The sequence below is a fragment of the Loxodonta africana genome, chromosome 12, assembly GCF_030014295.1.
Source record: "Loxodonta africana isolate mLoxAfr1 chromosome 12, mLoxAfr1.hap2, whole genome shotgun sequence".
NCBI classification, from domain to species: Eukaryota; Metazoa; Chordata; class Mammalia; order Proboscidea; family Elephantidae; genus Loxodonta; species Loxodonta africana.
In genome coordinates, this window is record NC_087353.1 from 84,992,956 (window position 1) to 85,007,745 (window position 14,790).

The 14,790-nt window shown below is 50.9% G+C and overlaps 1 protein-coding gene across 22 annotated transcripts; it reads right to left on the reverse strand.

The window, feature by feature from the left end:
• Positions 1-1,885: 1,885 nt before the first annotated feature.
• Positions 1,886-14,549, reverse strand: ATXN2L (ataxin 2 like). Of its 22 annotated transcripts, none has more exons than XM_064295770.1 (24): positions 14,070-14,543; positions 12,426-12,462; positions 12,158-12,214; positions 12,001-12,072; positions 11,472-11,622; positions 10,927-11,051; positions 9,730-9,821; positions 9,053-9,253; positions 8,262-8,437; positions 7,982-8,092; positions 6,970-7,182; positions 6,813-6,884; positions 6,486-6,556; positions 6,026-6,321; positions 5,621-5,690; positions 4,931-5,077; positions 4,730-4,802; positions 4,449-4,636; positions 3,932-4,061; positions 3,694-3,815; positions 3,329-3,541; positions 2,940-3,183; positions 2,632-2,791; positions 2,252-2,363 (listed from the first exon to the last, which is right to left on the reverse strand). In XM_064295770.1, exons 1-23 carry the CDS (start codon positions 14,363-14,365, stop codon positions 2,637-2,639), a joined length of 3,312 nt encoding a protein of 1,103 aa, XP_064151840.1. In that variant the 5' UTR covers positions 14,366-14,543; the 3' UTR covers positions 2,252-2,363; positions 2,632-2,636. The 22 variants fall into 22 exon arrangements, with proteins under 22 accessions (XP_064151848.1, XP_064151845.1, XP_003418883.3 ...); XM_064295769.1 differs by having other exon boundaries at positions 2,273-2,386; XM_064295779.1 differs by lacking the exons at positions 2,252-2,363; positions 14,070-14,543 and adding exons at positions 12,865-12,950; positions 13,046-13,060 and having other exon boundaries at positions 2,457-2,791.
• Between the last annotated feature and the right edge of the window lie 241 nt (positions 14,550-14,790).

Sequence of the window (14,790 nt, forward strand, 5' to 3'; positions counted from 1 at the left end):
GCACTACTACCAAGAATTCATAGGCACCCCTTTCGAGCATGGCCACTGACAAAAGGATACATCCAGGACAACCCAAGGACCAGCAGCCCAGAGAAGGGGGGAGGGTTGTGGGCCCAACCTGAGTGCTGTTTTGAGGACCTCAGATAACTTGATCTGACTCCAGAGCAGAGGAAAACTAACAAAAGCAATACACAAGGTAAAACTTTGCAAAAAGTATTGTTCAATATCAGGGCTAGTTTATCCTTCTGTGTCCAAGTGGAATCTGGGTTTCACAGGGGAATCCTGCTTGGATGAAGGGTAAGTTCCCTCCCCAACTCATTTCTGCTTTTAGGAATAAGGTAATAAATCACAATCTGCAATCCTTCCTTAAAGCATAAAAATGACTACTTAGTAATACCTGAAAGAAACCCTGGTGGCGTAGTGGTTATGAGCTACAGCTGCTAACCAAAAGATCGGCAGTTCAAATCCACCAGGAGCTCCTTGGAAATCCTATGGGGCAGTTCTACTCTGTCCTGTAGGGTTACTATGAGTTGGAATCGACTCGATGGCAATAGGTTTTTTTTCTTTTCTAGTAATACCTGCAATTATATTTTTCACTGTTCCACAGAAACCTGTTATCTCAGTGTGTACTTCAGCTACCCCAATCCCAGCAGAAGGCTTTCCTGCCCCAACTCCCATCACTAACCAACCCCAGTCCACACTCCCATTCCACCCCCATCTTCCATCCAAGAGCTTTCTCGCTAGGACTCTAACATAACCCTGTCCAATTTTAGCAGCCACATGGCTGCTACACACAATCCTTTTTCTACTTATCAAGTGACCCTTCTCTATGCCTGGTTTCAGATCCTCACATCCTGAGACTTCTTCCTCAATATCTAACCTTCATTCTTTCCACCCAGGTCTCAGCCACTTTTTTCTGACTTTGGTCCCAGGTGAAACACCCCTCCCTTCTACTGAGCACTTGGGCACAACTCACATTCTCACAACCCCGTAAGGGTGAGATTCTCTCCATTTTACATACAAGGAAACCAAGGGCAAAAGGTCAGAGTGTGACACAATTCCAAACTGCCTCCTTGACAAAGCACCTCCCCTGGAGCCTGTTTTCATTTCTACAGCCCATGCCTCGCTTCTCTCCTCCTGTCAAACCCCTAGTTCAGCTGTTGCACCCCTAAACCTGGTTCCTCAACCCAGCTCTCTTCCTCACTACCAACTTCACATCTATAGCTCTCACCCACACCCAAGACATCTCAGCTGTGTGCCAGCCGGACCATTAATTCCAGTTGCCAAAAAAAAATAAAAACATTTTTCAACACAAAGAAGCAGACTAATTCATGAGATACCACTAGAAAGGAAAAGCTTCAAGTCACATCTCAAGATGAGACCAGTTTAGAGGTGGGAACAGTCACTAGAGGTTGGGTGACTTCTGCAGTAGCTCTGGAGCCAGAGGAGGAACCCATGTCTGTGTTTAGCATCCTGACTGTATTGCCACACTGCACCATCTTGGGAACCGGCTTGGCCAACACATCTCACGCACTTTTAGCCATCTGGAAACCCAGAACCTCACAGCTATCAAGGACACAACATCAAAACGTTAACCATCTGGAACTCAATGAGCGAACAGCTTAAGACCCTCATCTGATTCATGACCCTACACTGAGACGTTAGATACAATTTTTACATGGAGGAGAAAGAAAATGATGACAAGACAAACACAACGCCAATACCACATAAAACATGTATGAGAAAACGGAGCTGCTCAGCTTTATCTTCCCCTCAAGGGAAGGGCCCTGGTGCCCAACCTCTAGGATCTGCACAACTCTAGTGCTTGAAAGGACAGCTATGGGCCTGCCCCATTCTCTAGACAGGAAACTACAGGCAGGTTAAGTTAGTTTAAAATTTTATTTTTTTTATTTTTTTTTTTTAAATATTTTTATGTAATAAAAAGTAAAAGTCCTTGTCCAACCATCCTTGTGGGGCATCTGTCTGTCTTTCACTCAGGTCACTCAAGTTAATGGGGAAGAACAACAGGGGGCCCAAGTCTGAGGTTATAAATAATAGAAAATAAAAGATCTTCTGTCTCCAGTGGGATAGAGGATGGGAGGGCAAGACGGGGTGGGAATGGACAGAGTCAGAGCAGGAACCCCCCACCCCCACTGGGCCCTGGCCCTGCCCACTTTGAGGCCCCTCCCAGTCAAGGTGCTTGGCAGGAATTCCCCAGCTTCCCCAGGGGGAAAGGGGGGGTTGGGGGCTGGGACTGGTCCGAGCTGCTGGGGGAAGAGACATAGATCACTCTTCCCTCCACTCATGGAGGTCTCAGGTCGCGGCCAGGACAATCTTCAGTTCCCCGGGGGGTGGAAGGGGAGCTGCTGGGAGGGATGAGATTGAACTGGTTGGAGGGGAAAGAGAAGAGAGCAGGAGCATTAGAACCCAAGCAGCTGTCCCTTCATCCAATGCCGTCCAGTGCGGGGCGTGGGGGGTGTGTTTGGGTAGGAGCGGCCTCCTCAGGGTGTCTCTTGGGGCTGTCAGAAGCACAGATCAATCGCTGTTTCCCAGTGAGCCAGAGCCCTTACTCGTGTGCCCAGCTCAGCCCCCCGCACCCCAGCCTGGCCCTGTCTGCTGCGCTGACCTTACCTCGGCTAAGTCAGGAGACAGTCGGGGTCACTGAGAGCTGGGGAGGCAGTGGGGAGGGGGGCTGCTGGATCACAACTGAGCGAGGACGGAGGGAAGCAAAGGACAGAGCCAGGAGCAAGCCCCTGGCGGCGGCGGCTGTGGCTTCTGCCCACCCTACATACTTCACAGACAGGTGCAGGTCGGCGGGCGCCCTGTGGGACAGCCCTGCCTCCAAGACCCTCACTCCCCACCCAGAACCCGTGCATCCTGCCCCACCTGCAGCCCCTCAGCTCTTCCATGCCAAATTCCCCCAGCTAACGAGAACTCACGAATCCTGTCATCGGCTCCTCCTGGAAATCCAGGCGCCTGGCCAGGCTGCTCACCTTGGGGGTGTCCGATGTAGGGGTAGGGTGAGGGTGTGGAAGCTGAGAGTGCAGGCACCCCGCTCTGGGGCACCGCGCCTTGGGGGGGGCCCCCATGGCTCTGGGGTGGGTGCAGCAGCATCACCTGGGGCGGGTGGGGAGCCCCAGGGTGAGGGGGCGGGGCTGCTGTGATTCCAGTTTGGACATGGGCCTACAGAGAACAGAAAGGAGCTGGTAGTGCCAGGGAGCAAGGAGCAGAGGGAGCACCAGGGGTTCAGAAACGGGAAGCCCCATGGCTTATCATGTCCTCATGGTGGACCACAGACCCAGAGGAAGCAAGTCTCCTGGGCTTTTACCTGGGTGACGTGGGCCATGTTGGTGAAGCCGTGGGGCAGCTGCTGGTGGGCATGGATGGCATACACAGCGGCTGGCTGGGGGAAGCTGCTCTGAGGGGACTGGGCAGAAGGTCCCGGTGGTAGAGAAGGCGGCGTGCCTGTCAGGGCCCCTGGGTGGTACAGATTCTGCTGTGGCTGTCCACTGCCCAGGTGTGGTGCCTGCCCCGCCTGGTGCTGTCAGGTGGAGGGAAGAGTGAGTGTCACTCACTCCTGTGGTATCCAGGCCTACCATCCACTGAACCCCGATCCTCCTTGCTGTGGGATGACCCCCAACTCTCTCAGCCACCCACTACTGCCTCCACCTCTCAGGCCCCCATAGTAGGAACCTGGACAGGACTAGGGGCCGCGTGCTGGGACTGCGGCTGGCTCCCAGTAGGCGTGGTGGCCGGCTGCGGCTGGTGGGCATGGAGCTGCGTGGCATGGTGTGGATAGGACTGGTGAACAGTGGCTGCAGCAGAAAAGAGGGAGAGAATCAGTGCTGAGCACACCGAAGGGCCAAGGAGCACAGCCCAGAGCAGAGGCAAGGGTGTGGGAGCAGGGACAGGGAAGCACAGGAGAACTCACCGTAAAGGGCCTGGGGAGTGGGCTGCTCTGCAGAAGGGTACTGAGGAGTGGATGATGACACAATGGCCTGGGGGTGGCTGCCCGACGTCAGCATGCGGGGGTTGCTTTGAAGCATGGGGGCAAACACCGGCTGGCGGGATGAGAGAAAAGCAGTTGGCCCAACAGAAGACTTGGGAAGCATGTTCTCCTGCCCCATCAACCTGTGCGTAACACTACTCTGGCCTTATCACAACTACTTTTAACGTTCACAATAATTCTACCAAGCAGATGCTATTTTAATTGTATCTTACAGAAAAAAAGAACTAAGGCTCAGATGTTCAATAACTAGGTACAGATCCTGCCAGTAACTGAAAAACCAGGACTTACACTTAAGTTGGATTATATCAATCCCAAAACTGGCAGGCACCATGCAGAACACTGCCTGCCATCCGCACCCCTCCCCCCAAATCCTTGGAGATGGAGAAGGGATCCCTAGCAGGGGCTCTCTACCTCTACTTTCCTCCTGTGCCCCAGTCACCTGTGAGGGGTAGTGGGCCATGGGTTGCATCATGGCAGGCTGGCCTGGGAACTGCTGTGGATTGTAGGGGATGTAGGAAGAATAGGGTGTGGCGGCCACCAGAGGTGGGCCGGCGGCAGCAGCAGCCTGCATCATCGGAGGGGCTGAGGCTGGCTGATGCTGGTCTGAGCGCTGAGGGGGCAGGGAGCCTGCAGGATGGGTAAAAATAGTGCAGAGCTCAAGCTCCATCTGCCAGGAGGCACTGGGCAGCCCCATCAACTGCCCCTCCTGACCTTGCTCACCTTTGGCTCCCCGGTACTTGCCCTGCTGCCCAGGTACAGAATTGGATACAGGATATGGATACATTTGAGGTGCCTAAAAAAAAGACACAGATGAGGCTGGATGACTTGCCTGCAAATGCCCAGGAAAACAGGCTTGACATGGTCCCCCAACCAGCCCTACCAACCCCCACCCCGTTACCTTGGGCCCAACCAGTCTCTTACTTGCACAGCTGGCCCCATGTGGATTTGAGGTATGTAAGAGATGTACTGGGGGCTATATAACCCACTCTGGCCGGCTGTCAGCACTGGGATGGAAGGAGTTGAATGAGTCCGGGGCCCCGGGGAAGTTGGGGTACTGGTGGATTTGTTCTGAGAAGCACAACAAGAAAGAATATTTTGACTTTTTAGATCTCCCTCTGCCATGCCTGTAACAGCAGCTAGCATTCATGGAGTGCTGTGTTCCAGAGACATTCTACACTTTACTTGGTTAAAGCCTACATCATACCTCATGAGATAGGCATTCTCAAATTACAGATGAGGAAACTGAGGTGGAGCAGTTCAGTGGCTTATCCAGCACCACGAAGTTTGTAAGTGCGAGGATTTAAGCCAAGTGATTCTGCCTAATGAAGCCTACGCTCAAAAACAACTTCACTCGCATTTCCTGAAGCAAATGCTAAGTCATAAAGAAAAGCCCGTAAGTACCTGTCATACACACCAGGATCCCCTGCCACCCTGGAGACCTGCCTCTGTTTCTCCCAAACCTGCCCAACTATTGCTATGCCTCCACACTTTTACAGTGTCTCCTCTCACTGCCAGGTGACTGGCAAGCGTTTCCCTTCATTGCTTTATTAACCCCCCAACCCAAGTTTCCCTCACAGAAACCAAAGTCCATGTTCTCCCGTCCCATCTCACCACAGACAGCAGAGGCTTTGTGGGATTGAACTCCTTGGCATTGGGGTTCAACGTTGACTTCTTTACTTGTCTATGAAAGAAAATAGAGTAAACCCCAGGGTTTTGAAACAGTTCCTTTCAATTACAGCCCCTGCTGAGAATCTGCATTTCTAACAAGTTTCCAAGCAATGCTAATCCTGCTGGTTAGGGACCAATTCTGACAACCACTAGTAAAACAGTGGTTTTCAAAACTTACACATAACAATCATTCTGGCATCTTGTTAAAAATGTGTATTCTGACTCAGTGTATCTAAAATGGAAATGCAAATTCTCATCAGGGGTTCAAACTGGAAAGAACCAGTTTGAAGCTCTGATAAATCCTAATGGCTTAACCTTGGCACCCACCCAGCTCCCCATCTTACTCACTCGGCAACGGGGCCCTCATCCTTGTCATCACCCTTGATGAGGCCCACTGGCGGGCTGCCGGTTTGGCTTGGGCAAGGCGGTGGGGGCTGCTCTGGCCCCTCAGTGCCTCCTGCTGGTGGCAGGGGCGGTTTCTCCTCTTTATCCGATACAGACTCTGTCTTGGAGGAGACTGGGGACCCCATGGGTTCAGAAGTCAATAGACCGTCAACCTCCTTCTCTTTCCCCTTGGACTCCTCCTTTACTATCCGGGAAGGAAAAGGATCCAGGCTGGTCTCAGGGGAGCTACTGGGCTGAAGCTGGAATAAGAAAAACACACATACAATACTATCCCGTCCAGATCCCAGGTCCTGCTCATCTCATCTCATCCATCACATCTAATCCTCTGCCGCTTATATAAACCCTCTGCTCCTCTCTTCATTCTGCTAGTATCCTAGCTCATTCCCATACTTCCATCTCTCACCTTAAACTGGGCCCCAAACTTTCTCAGTTCTTCCAGTTGAAATCGTTTCTGTTCATTCTGCAGGCCAGGGACTACAAGAAAACAGTGCAAAAGGAAAAAATGTAAGTTTTTTTCTTCAAAGGCAGCTACAAATGCCAGTAGCCCAGAAGACAAAGAATCGGGGGAAAAAGCAGAAACACACACTTGGGAATCCTAAAAAAAAAAAAAACCTAGGGTCAAAGAAGTGATAAATATTGTCTGCTTCTGAACTTAAACCACCTCACTAACTGAAACACTCACCACCCAAAAAAAGGGCATTTGACCTGAGTAGGTAAAAACAATTCGCACCTTTCCCAGCTATCCGGGCCAGCTCCTGGGGCTCCAGATTTCTTCCAGGCTCCTTGGTCGGGAGTTCTTTCACTGAGCAAGAGAAAGACACCTGAAGGTTCTCCTGTCCAGAATGACACTTCACACTGTCAACAGATCTCAACTATCTGACTCTTACCATCTGTGGGGGCCAGTGTGATCTTCGGAGAAGCTGGGGAAATGGAGCCCACTCCAGGGTCCACAACTGATGGTGTCACGGCGACGGAAGCTGGAGCAGTTGGCACTGCTGAACCAACGGGAGGCTCAGGACAGGAGGCTGTGATTGGAGCAGGGGCAGCAGACTTGGGAGAGCGCGGGGGGTACATCCGGCCCACTGGAAGAAAAGGGAGAGCTGTACGATGGTTACTGCTGGTCAATAAGCAATGGAAAGATGCCATCTGAATTAACACCAAATAACCTTTATATAATAGGCAGGTTCTCAAGTTGAAACGCTGATAAAGGCGAAAAGGCGAGGCAGGTTAACATAAGCAGGTGAACTGGCCTCATGGGCACCATGATAAACTAGAATGCCTAAACGGTTGGTCCTTAGTTCCAGTCAACTAGGACTATGTACCAAGGCAGGCTCAACGTTTTCAGAACCTCCTGCATCACAAAAGAAATTATAATTATACGACTTCTATGTCTTAAAATGTTGGCAACTACATCAATTCTAAACAAAAGACGTCTACCAACCAGATAAAACCAGAGCTTCCAACTGGTTCAAACCCCTGCTGAGAATGCACACTTCTACTCTAGATGTACTGAATCAGAATCTACATTTTAACAAGATCCACAGGTGATTCTCACGTATGATAAATTTTGAAAAACAACTGCCCTACTAGTGGATCTCAGAACTAGTCCCTAACCAGTAGCACTAGCATTGCCTGAGAAGTTACGAAGGAAATTCTCACCAGGGATTCAAACCAGAATGCACTGGTTCAAAGCCCTGATACAACCCACGGATCACTAGGTTAGGATTTCTGCAATAGAAAAACTAAAAATTCTTTCCCCAAGAGAATAAATCCAACCCCCCTCCCATCAGCTTTCATATTTGAAACCGTTTCCCATTCCACCATTCAGCAGTTAGAATGTTTATATTCCTCTATAAATTTCTATCCCTCTATCTTCACCCGATCCTAGTGAAATTTTACCTGCAGAAGGAGGTGGAACAGACGCTTCTCCAGAAGGCCTACTGCTAGATGAAGACAGAGTCTTGGCACCTCTCAGAGGCCGCTGTGCCTTAGGGGACATACGGGAAGGGCCTATTTTTTTTTAAAAAATGGAATAAAAGTAAGAACAGGCAGACTAACTGCTGTTGCATTACCACCATGCATCATTCTTTCAACCCATCTAAACCCTACTTTTCAATTATGCTTCCCACCTTCTTACTGTCCCCTCTCTCGCCCCTGCCAAGTATGCTCCACGACTCACCTCCATTGATACCACGTGTCTCAGAGCCTGGGCCAGGGCTGCTATTGTCAAGATGGTGAGGGCCACGAGGTGGCAAAGAGCTAAGGCCAGGGCGGCCACCCCGGGAACTGTTACAGCGAACACCTCCCCGGGGACCTTCCCGGACTCGTTGGGGTAGAGGGATGTATTTCCCCTCCCTGGGGAGAGAGTTCAATTAAGGTCAGTTAGCCATAAAACCCATACATTTTGGAAAGATGAAGCCCTCCTTTCTTAAGTCCATCTCATCACCCCTCCCCCCAGCCCCGCCGCCACTGCACATGCACACGTAACGCCTGGCTCTAGCTTCCTTCACTACCCCACCTGAAGATATATCCTGGCTGAATGTTCTGTGGCTACAGGTTTATGGCCTTATGTTGTGCCAGCCTGGCTAATGTTCCACAATTCTACTGTTCCTGACTTATGAAAAAGATAGTATCACCCTGTAGTTCGAGACGCAGCTTTTACAAAACACAGATCATTACGCACAGTTTCGTTTCACCGTGTAAAGGTGAAAAAAGAAATACGTACAGATAAAAGAAAAACAATATATATCAAAATTCTGGGGGGAAACTTTTTTTCCTCCTAAATCCACAAGCTTTAGCCATGCTGCCTTAGATCAATTACTTAACCTCCCTAGACTTCAATCTCCAAAGCATAAAAACCGGGAATGTGTACTAGCCTATACCTCATACACTTGTGACACTAAAACAATAGTGTACAATGCTCTTTGCCCACAGTGAGCCCCAAGCAGTCCTGGCTGCCCCAGTAATCACCTGGATGCCAGGCTGGGGCTCTCCCGTCCTGAACTCTGCCGCTGGACTGCACTGTGCTTCTCCTCCTCAGTGCGCCCATCGTCATTCTCCATGGCGATCCGCAGGCGGTACTGCGGACTTGACTCAATCTCTCGGGCCAACTGGGCCGCACGCAGCTCCCGCTGACGAAACTCTTCTGAGTTGTCCTTCTCTAAAGGTACCCTGAGAGAACCCACACAGACCACCAGCATCCCAGTGCCAGGGGACAAAAGGAGAAAAAGAGAAAACACTTGTCAGTTCTATCCCCTGTGCAGGTATGTGAGTATCCTACCCCTTTAACAATTTAAGCATATATTCAGTGGGCGCCCACTGGAGTCTGGCAGTGTCCCATGGTATATCTTCAAGTCTGAAAAACACTTAGCTACAAACACACATAAAATGTGTTTTTAAATTCACGATGAAAGACACAGATGAAAAAGAAAACAGTTAATTCTACCTATGGGGTGCCCTAGAAATCAGGAAAAGGTAAGAGAAAACCTCCAAGGGAGGAGTTCACAAGGCAGACCAGGAGTAGGGGAGGGCAACCTGGGCACACAGAAAAGCATAAGCAAAAGCTATGTTCCACCTACAGACTCGTGCCTTCTATTACTAACCCTACACCCTAAACTGCATCGCCCTGGAACTACCAAGATACTCACGTATAAGAAGAAAGGCTGCTATCGTAGGTGGTCTTTACACCGTAGGTTTCCTCATTGAATTTGAACATTTCATTGGGATCCCATCCATTGGACTGGGTGGGGGGAGAGAAGGAAACGTATTTTAAACCCAGAAAGAAAACAATCATGATGTGTCATTTTCCTTCCATCAACTGAAAAACTTAAAAATGTGACCAAAGCAAGGGTGGCAAAACAGGAACACTGCTGGTGGGACTATCAATTGATACTACCAACTGCTGCATGAGTTGGCGGTAACTGATAAAACTGAAAAGACCTAAGAACCAACAAATCCATTTCTAGGTTTTTACCCTAGAGAAGCTCTGCCACACGGACAAAAAGATATACATTCTGAAAGTTTAACAATGCGTTATTTTTAATAACAGAGTAATAGACAAATCACAAATTAATAAAACCAAACACCAAATCCACTGCCATCTAGCTGATTCCGACTCACAGTGACCCTACAGAATAAAGCAGAACCGCCCGGTAAGGTTTCCATGGCTATAACCTTTACAAAGGCGACCTGAGAAATTTTTCTCCTGCAGAGCAGCTGGTGGGTTAGCATTCGAGTGCTTAACCACTGTTCCAGCAGGGCTCCTCCGAACAGTACGGTAAAGGATAAAGAGTTTGGTGTGTGTGTATAAATGCGTATGTATACAAATTGAGCGCTACACAATAGTTAAAAGGCGTACACTAGATTTATATATCAACTCGAAAAATTTAAAAAACAAGCATGAAAAGTGAGCACCTGTGTAAATTAAACGTCGAAACAACAATGTATTCTTTCCTGAATACGCGTGCGTAAGCGTGAAACATCAGCCAGAGAAATATCAACTGCATCAAAGTAGTTGCTCTCAGAAAGCGTAATGAATTTACGTGGTGTTCAGCCTTACCTGCAATCTGTTAATAAAGTCATCTGAAGCAACTATTAACAGCTATCAATCCCAGATAGTGAGATACAGAGTATTTTGGTGATTTTTCTGTACCTTTTTATTTGGAATCTGACCACAGCCAACGGGTAACAGTAAAGGATTTTCCTCCCCTTCCCCTACAGGCTTGCTACGAGTTGGTATCGACTCAACGGCAACGGGTTTCCCTAAGAACGTCCTTACTGTTAACAACCCACATTATGGCACCAGAGTCACCCAGCCCTCAGGTTCCTAGGAAGGGAGACTTTACCATGTCAGACTCGAGGTCGTAGTCATCACTGTTGCTGTCGCCCCCCTCCCAGCGCTGGAGCACCTTCTCTTTATGCTCCCCGTTCACCTTGGAGTTCATGGCAATGGCTGAATCGGTGAATTTGTCTGTGGGGGCAGATTCGACAATCAGGAATCAGATAATTCTGCATATCCTTCCTCCCCCCAAAACAACTCATTCAGGAGTAAAGAAAAATTTAAGAAACCCAAATCTAGACTATACGTGCTATGTGCCAGGCCTGGAAGGAAGGAAGCATAGAAAACCTCATCTTAATAGTTCGAAATGAGCAAGGAGCTGAAACTAAGCAGGAAAAATGTGAAGAACTACAATGCAAGTCAGAAACCACTCCACTGTATCTTAGAAATAAAGGCACATTTTCAAGAACAACAACAAAAAAGCCACCTCCCTCAGGAAAAAAAAAGGAGTGACTAAAACAAAAGAAGCCACCATTATGTTCCACCTGCACCCAAACTGCCGTCTCCTCCCCTCTACTCACAAAGTGGATCTGTAATTATCTAGAACAATACCTTTAGTAGCATAATTGAAGTCAACATTTCGAAAGTGGACTAGCATGACATCACTTGGCTTAAACACCATGGTGTCCACAATGTCTTCCCGACGAGGGCCACCTGCTGGCTCAGATGCTTTCCTGTGCACAGCATCTACTGCTAGTTCAAACTACAAGAGCCCCCATTCCCCAACACCCGAAGGTCAGTATCAAGAAATGTGAAAGCAAAAATACAACTATTTTCTCTTTACTCTTTCCAAAAGTACCCCATGTACACTGTCTTCTCAACACCACCCAAAGGCCTAACAAAAGTCTCAAATTTAAACATCTGACATTCTAAAATTCATGCTTTTTAACAACAGAAGAGCCCATGTTTATTCAGACCCACGTCTTTTATTACCACTTGTAGTATTACCCTGGCATAGACCTACATAATGAGTAACAGCCATAATGTTGACCAATACCACTCAATCCAATGCCTTTGATAAATCTATTCCATTCTCCTCTTCCATCAAAGTCCAAAAATAAGCTGATTCGAGTACACTGACCTTTGAGCTCAAAGTCTTGAAGATACCCTCATAGGTGGTCCCATTTTTCACCTTTACATCACAAGTAGAGCCCTAGGAGAATGAGAAAAATAAGAATGTCTCTAGCAAATTGAGTCCTAACCGTCTTAAACAACCTAGGGGTTAAGTACCCACTTACCACAACAGCTGTAAGGAAATGTAACATTCTGTAATTGTTGTAAACACCCTCAAACACCTGTCAGCGACAAAAGAGGGAGAAATAAGAAGTGGTCGGTCAGTCAATGTTTCACTTTCCTTTTAAATGCCCAGGCTCCACTCACCCCCACCTTGTGTGTGCTGGGTCTCCGGTCCTTCTCAGCCCCTCTACCTCTGTACCTAATCTCCCCTATACCCCATGTGAGCGGCTTTTAGGTCCTCATATCTTAGGGAGAGATAAACGTACTCACTGGTGACTGTGGGGGTCCTTTTCCTGTGCTCTGTCCCCTAAAAGGGAAAGGATAAAAAAATTGGTTATTTAAATCTTTTTAATTTTCCTTTACAACATTAACCTCAAAGCACTTGATATCCTAGAAACACATACCAAATGAAGATGCTGATTTAGGCTACAAACCAATTTACCAACAAGATGTTCAAATTCTCACCTTATAGGGGAAAACAACAGTAAGCATCAAGAGCCAGTAAATACGCTGCCTCCAAATTCCAGTAAAATAGACCATAATCGGGAATAATTGTCATTGGTCTGAAGAGCCAATTCAACACAACCTCCTCACTTTCTCCCAGGGGCAGAGGGCTGCATGCTTCCAACAGACAACGCTACAGTATTCGATAACCAATAACCCATCCCAGATATAAAGGCAAGACTTAGGTAGATTTGGTAGTACCTACCTCAGACACATTACTTCCCAAATAGAAAAGACAATCATTTTCAGTAGGTAGATTTGGTAGTACCTACACGCACCTCAGACACATTACTTTCCAAATAGAAAAGACAATCATTTTCAGCAGCCTCACACCCCAAGCCCTGAGAGGAAAGCCCCTCCACACCTCACCCCCTAGACCTCATTACCCATTCAGCCTATTACCAACTCGGACAGGTCACCAATCCCTCGGTAACCCCGCTCCTCGATGGCTGATGTAACCGGCGATTGAGGGCGATGAGGGGGCCGTTGGCGGGGCTGGGGGACAGCGCAGCCGCAAAAGCCATCCACCGGGAGGCCTCGCCCGGTCTGCGCCTGCGCTCTCAAGCCCACGGGCCTCTTCGAAACGCCCCCTCCCGTGACCAGAACCCACTGCGCCTGCGTGTACCACCACCCTCAATTCCATTAAAAAGAGACACCGAGAAGGAGAGAAACCGAGTGGGGCCTCCAGTACCCCTCCAGGCACACGCCCAGCTTCTGCCCAATATGTTGCCCCGGACACACGAATGCCCGGGTCAAGAGACAGTGCATCCGCGCGCACGTACGGCAAAAGCGCGCACGCGGCGGAGGTTCCCGGCCCGAGGCCCTCCCAGACCTCCCTCCTTCCGTCCCCCCGCCCTCCCCGCTCCCCTCCTACTGGCCAGACCGGGAAGGGGGAGGTAGCAACCCGCTCCCAAGTCCTTCCCTCCCTATTGGCCAAACTGTGGGCCGCGCGCCCCCCTCCATTGGCTACGGCCGGGGACCCCTTCCCGCAGCTGACTCCCCATTGGCTGAAGCCCGGGACCGCGAGACCCTCCGTGGTAATGGAGCCGGGGACCCCGCTCACCTTTTCTCCCCCCCGCAACTCCCCGATTCGGCGGTGCTGGAGAGGTGCGCCCCGCTTCCCCTGAAAGCCCGAGTCCCGAACCCTGCCTAGGCCTTGAAAGCTCAGCCTGGCCCCCAAATGTCCCATGGCTGCCCGGGGACCCTTTTCCTCCGACCTGTTAGGACCTGAGGGTACCCACCCCCATCTTCACGGGGGGCCTCTCGCTCCCCCCGGTGCCGTCCATAGGTGGTCACGTTGGGGCCCGCCCCACACCGCTGTACTCAGGCCCCGGCCGCCGGGCCGGAACAGAGCCGCCGCCTCCTCCTGGTAGCCTCTGCTCCCCCGCCCGGAAGCCCACCCCTCCTCACCTGGAGGTGCCGATGGTAGCTGCCCCTGGCCTCTCTTGATGCTGCGGCGGCGGCGGTTGCGGCGCCAAGATGCTCTCGGCTCCCCGGCGCAGCCCGCTCCCTGCAGCGGCTCCGGGCCCCAGGCAAGGGGAAGCGGCCGCGGGAGGCCCTGGGGAAGTCGAGGTGGAGGCCAGCGGCCCCGGGAGGCTGCCGTTGGGAGGGCTGGTGCCCCCGGGAGGCCGGCGGGCCACGGCCTGTTGCGTGGGGGGCGGCTGCTGGGGCTGGGAAGTCTGTTGTGGCGGCTGAGGCTTCAACATGATGGCAGCGTCCGGAAGGGGAATCAGGGGGAAGGGAAGGAGCGAGGGGGCCGGGACTAGGCCCCTGCCGGAGGGCGCGGGAAGCGAGGGGGGTTGGGATGCTGGGGACCCGCCGTTGGCGGGCGGGGGGAGCCCCGCGGTGTCGGGGGTGGATAGAGAAGACCGCGGCGCGAGGAAGCGCCGCGAGGCGGAAGGGGAGGGGGTCTCGCGGGCTGTAGGAAACCGAGAGGGCGCGAGCCGGCCTGGCGCGCGTGCGCGTCGCCGGGAAAGGGGGGAGCGCGCGGGTGAGAGCTCTCGAAGGGGGAGGGGCGGGGAGGAGGGAGAGGTGGCGCGAATGCCTGCGCGCACCGGGGCGGTTAGCTCCAGGTGGGTGAGGAGGGAAAATAAAATTAAGTGAATTTCGCGCCCTTAGCCTTTGGAGTGGG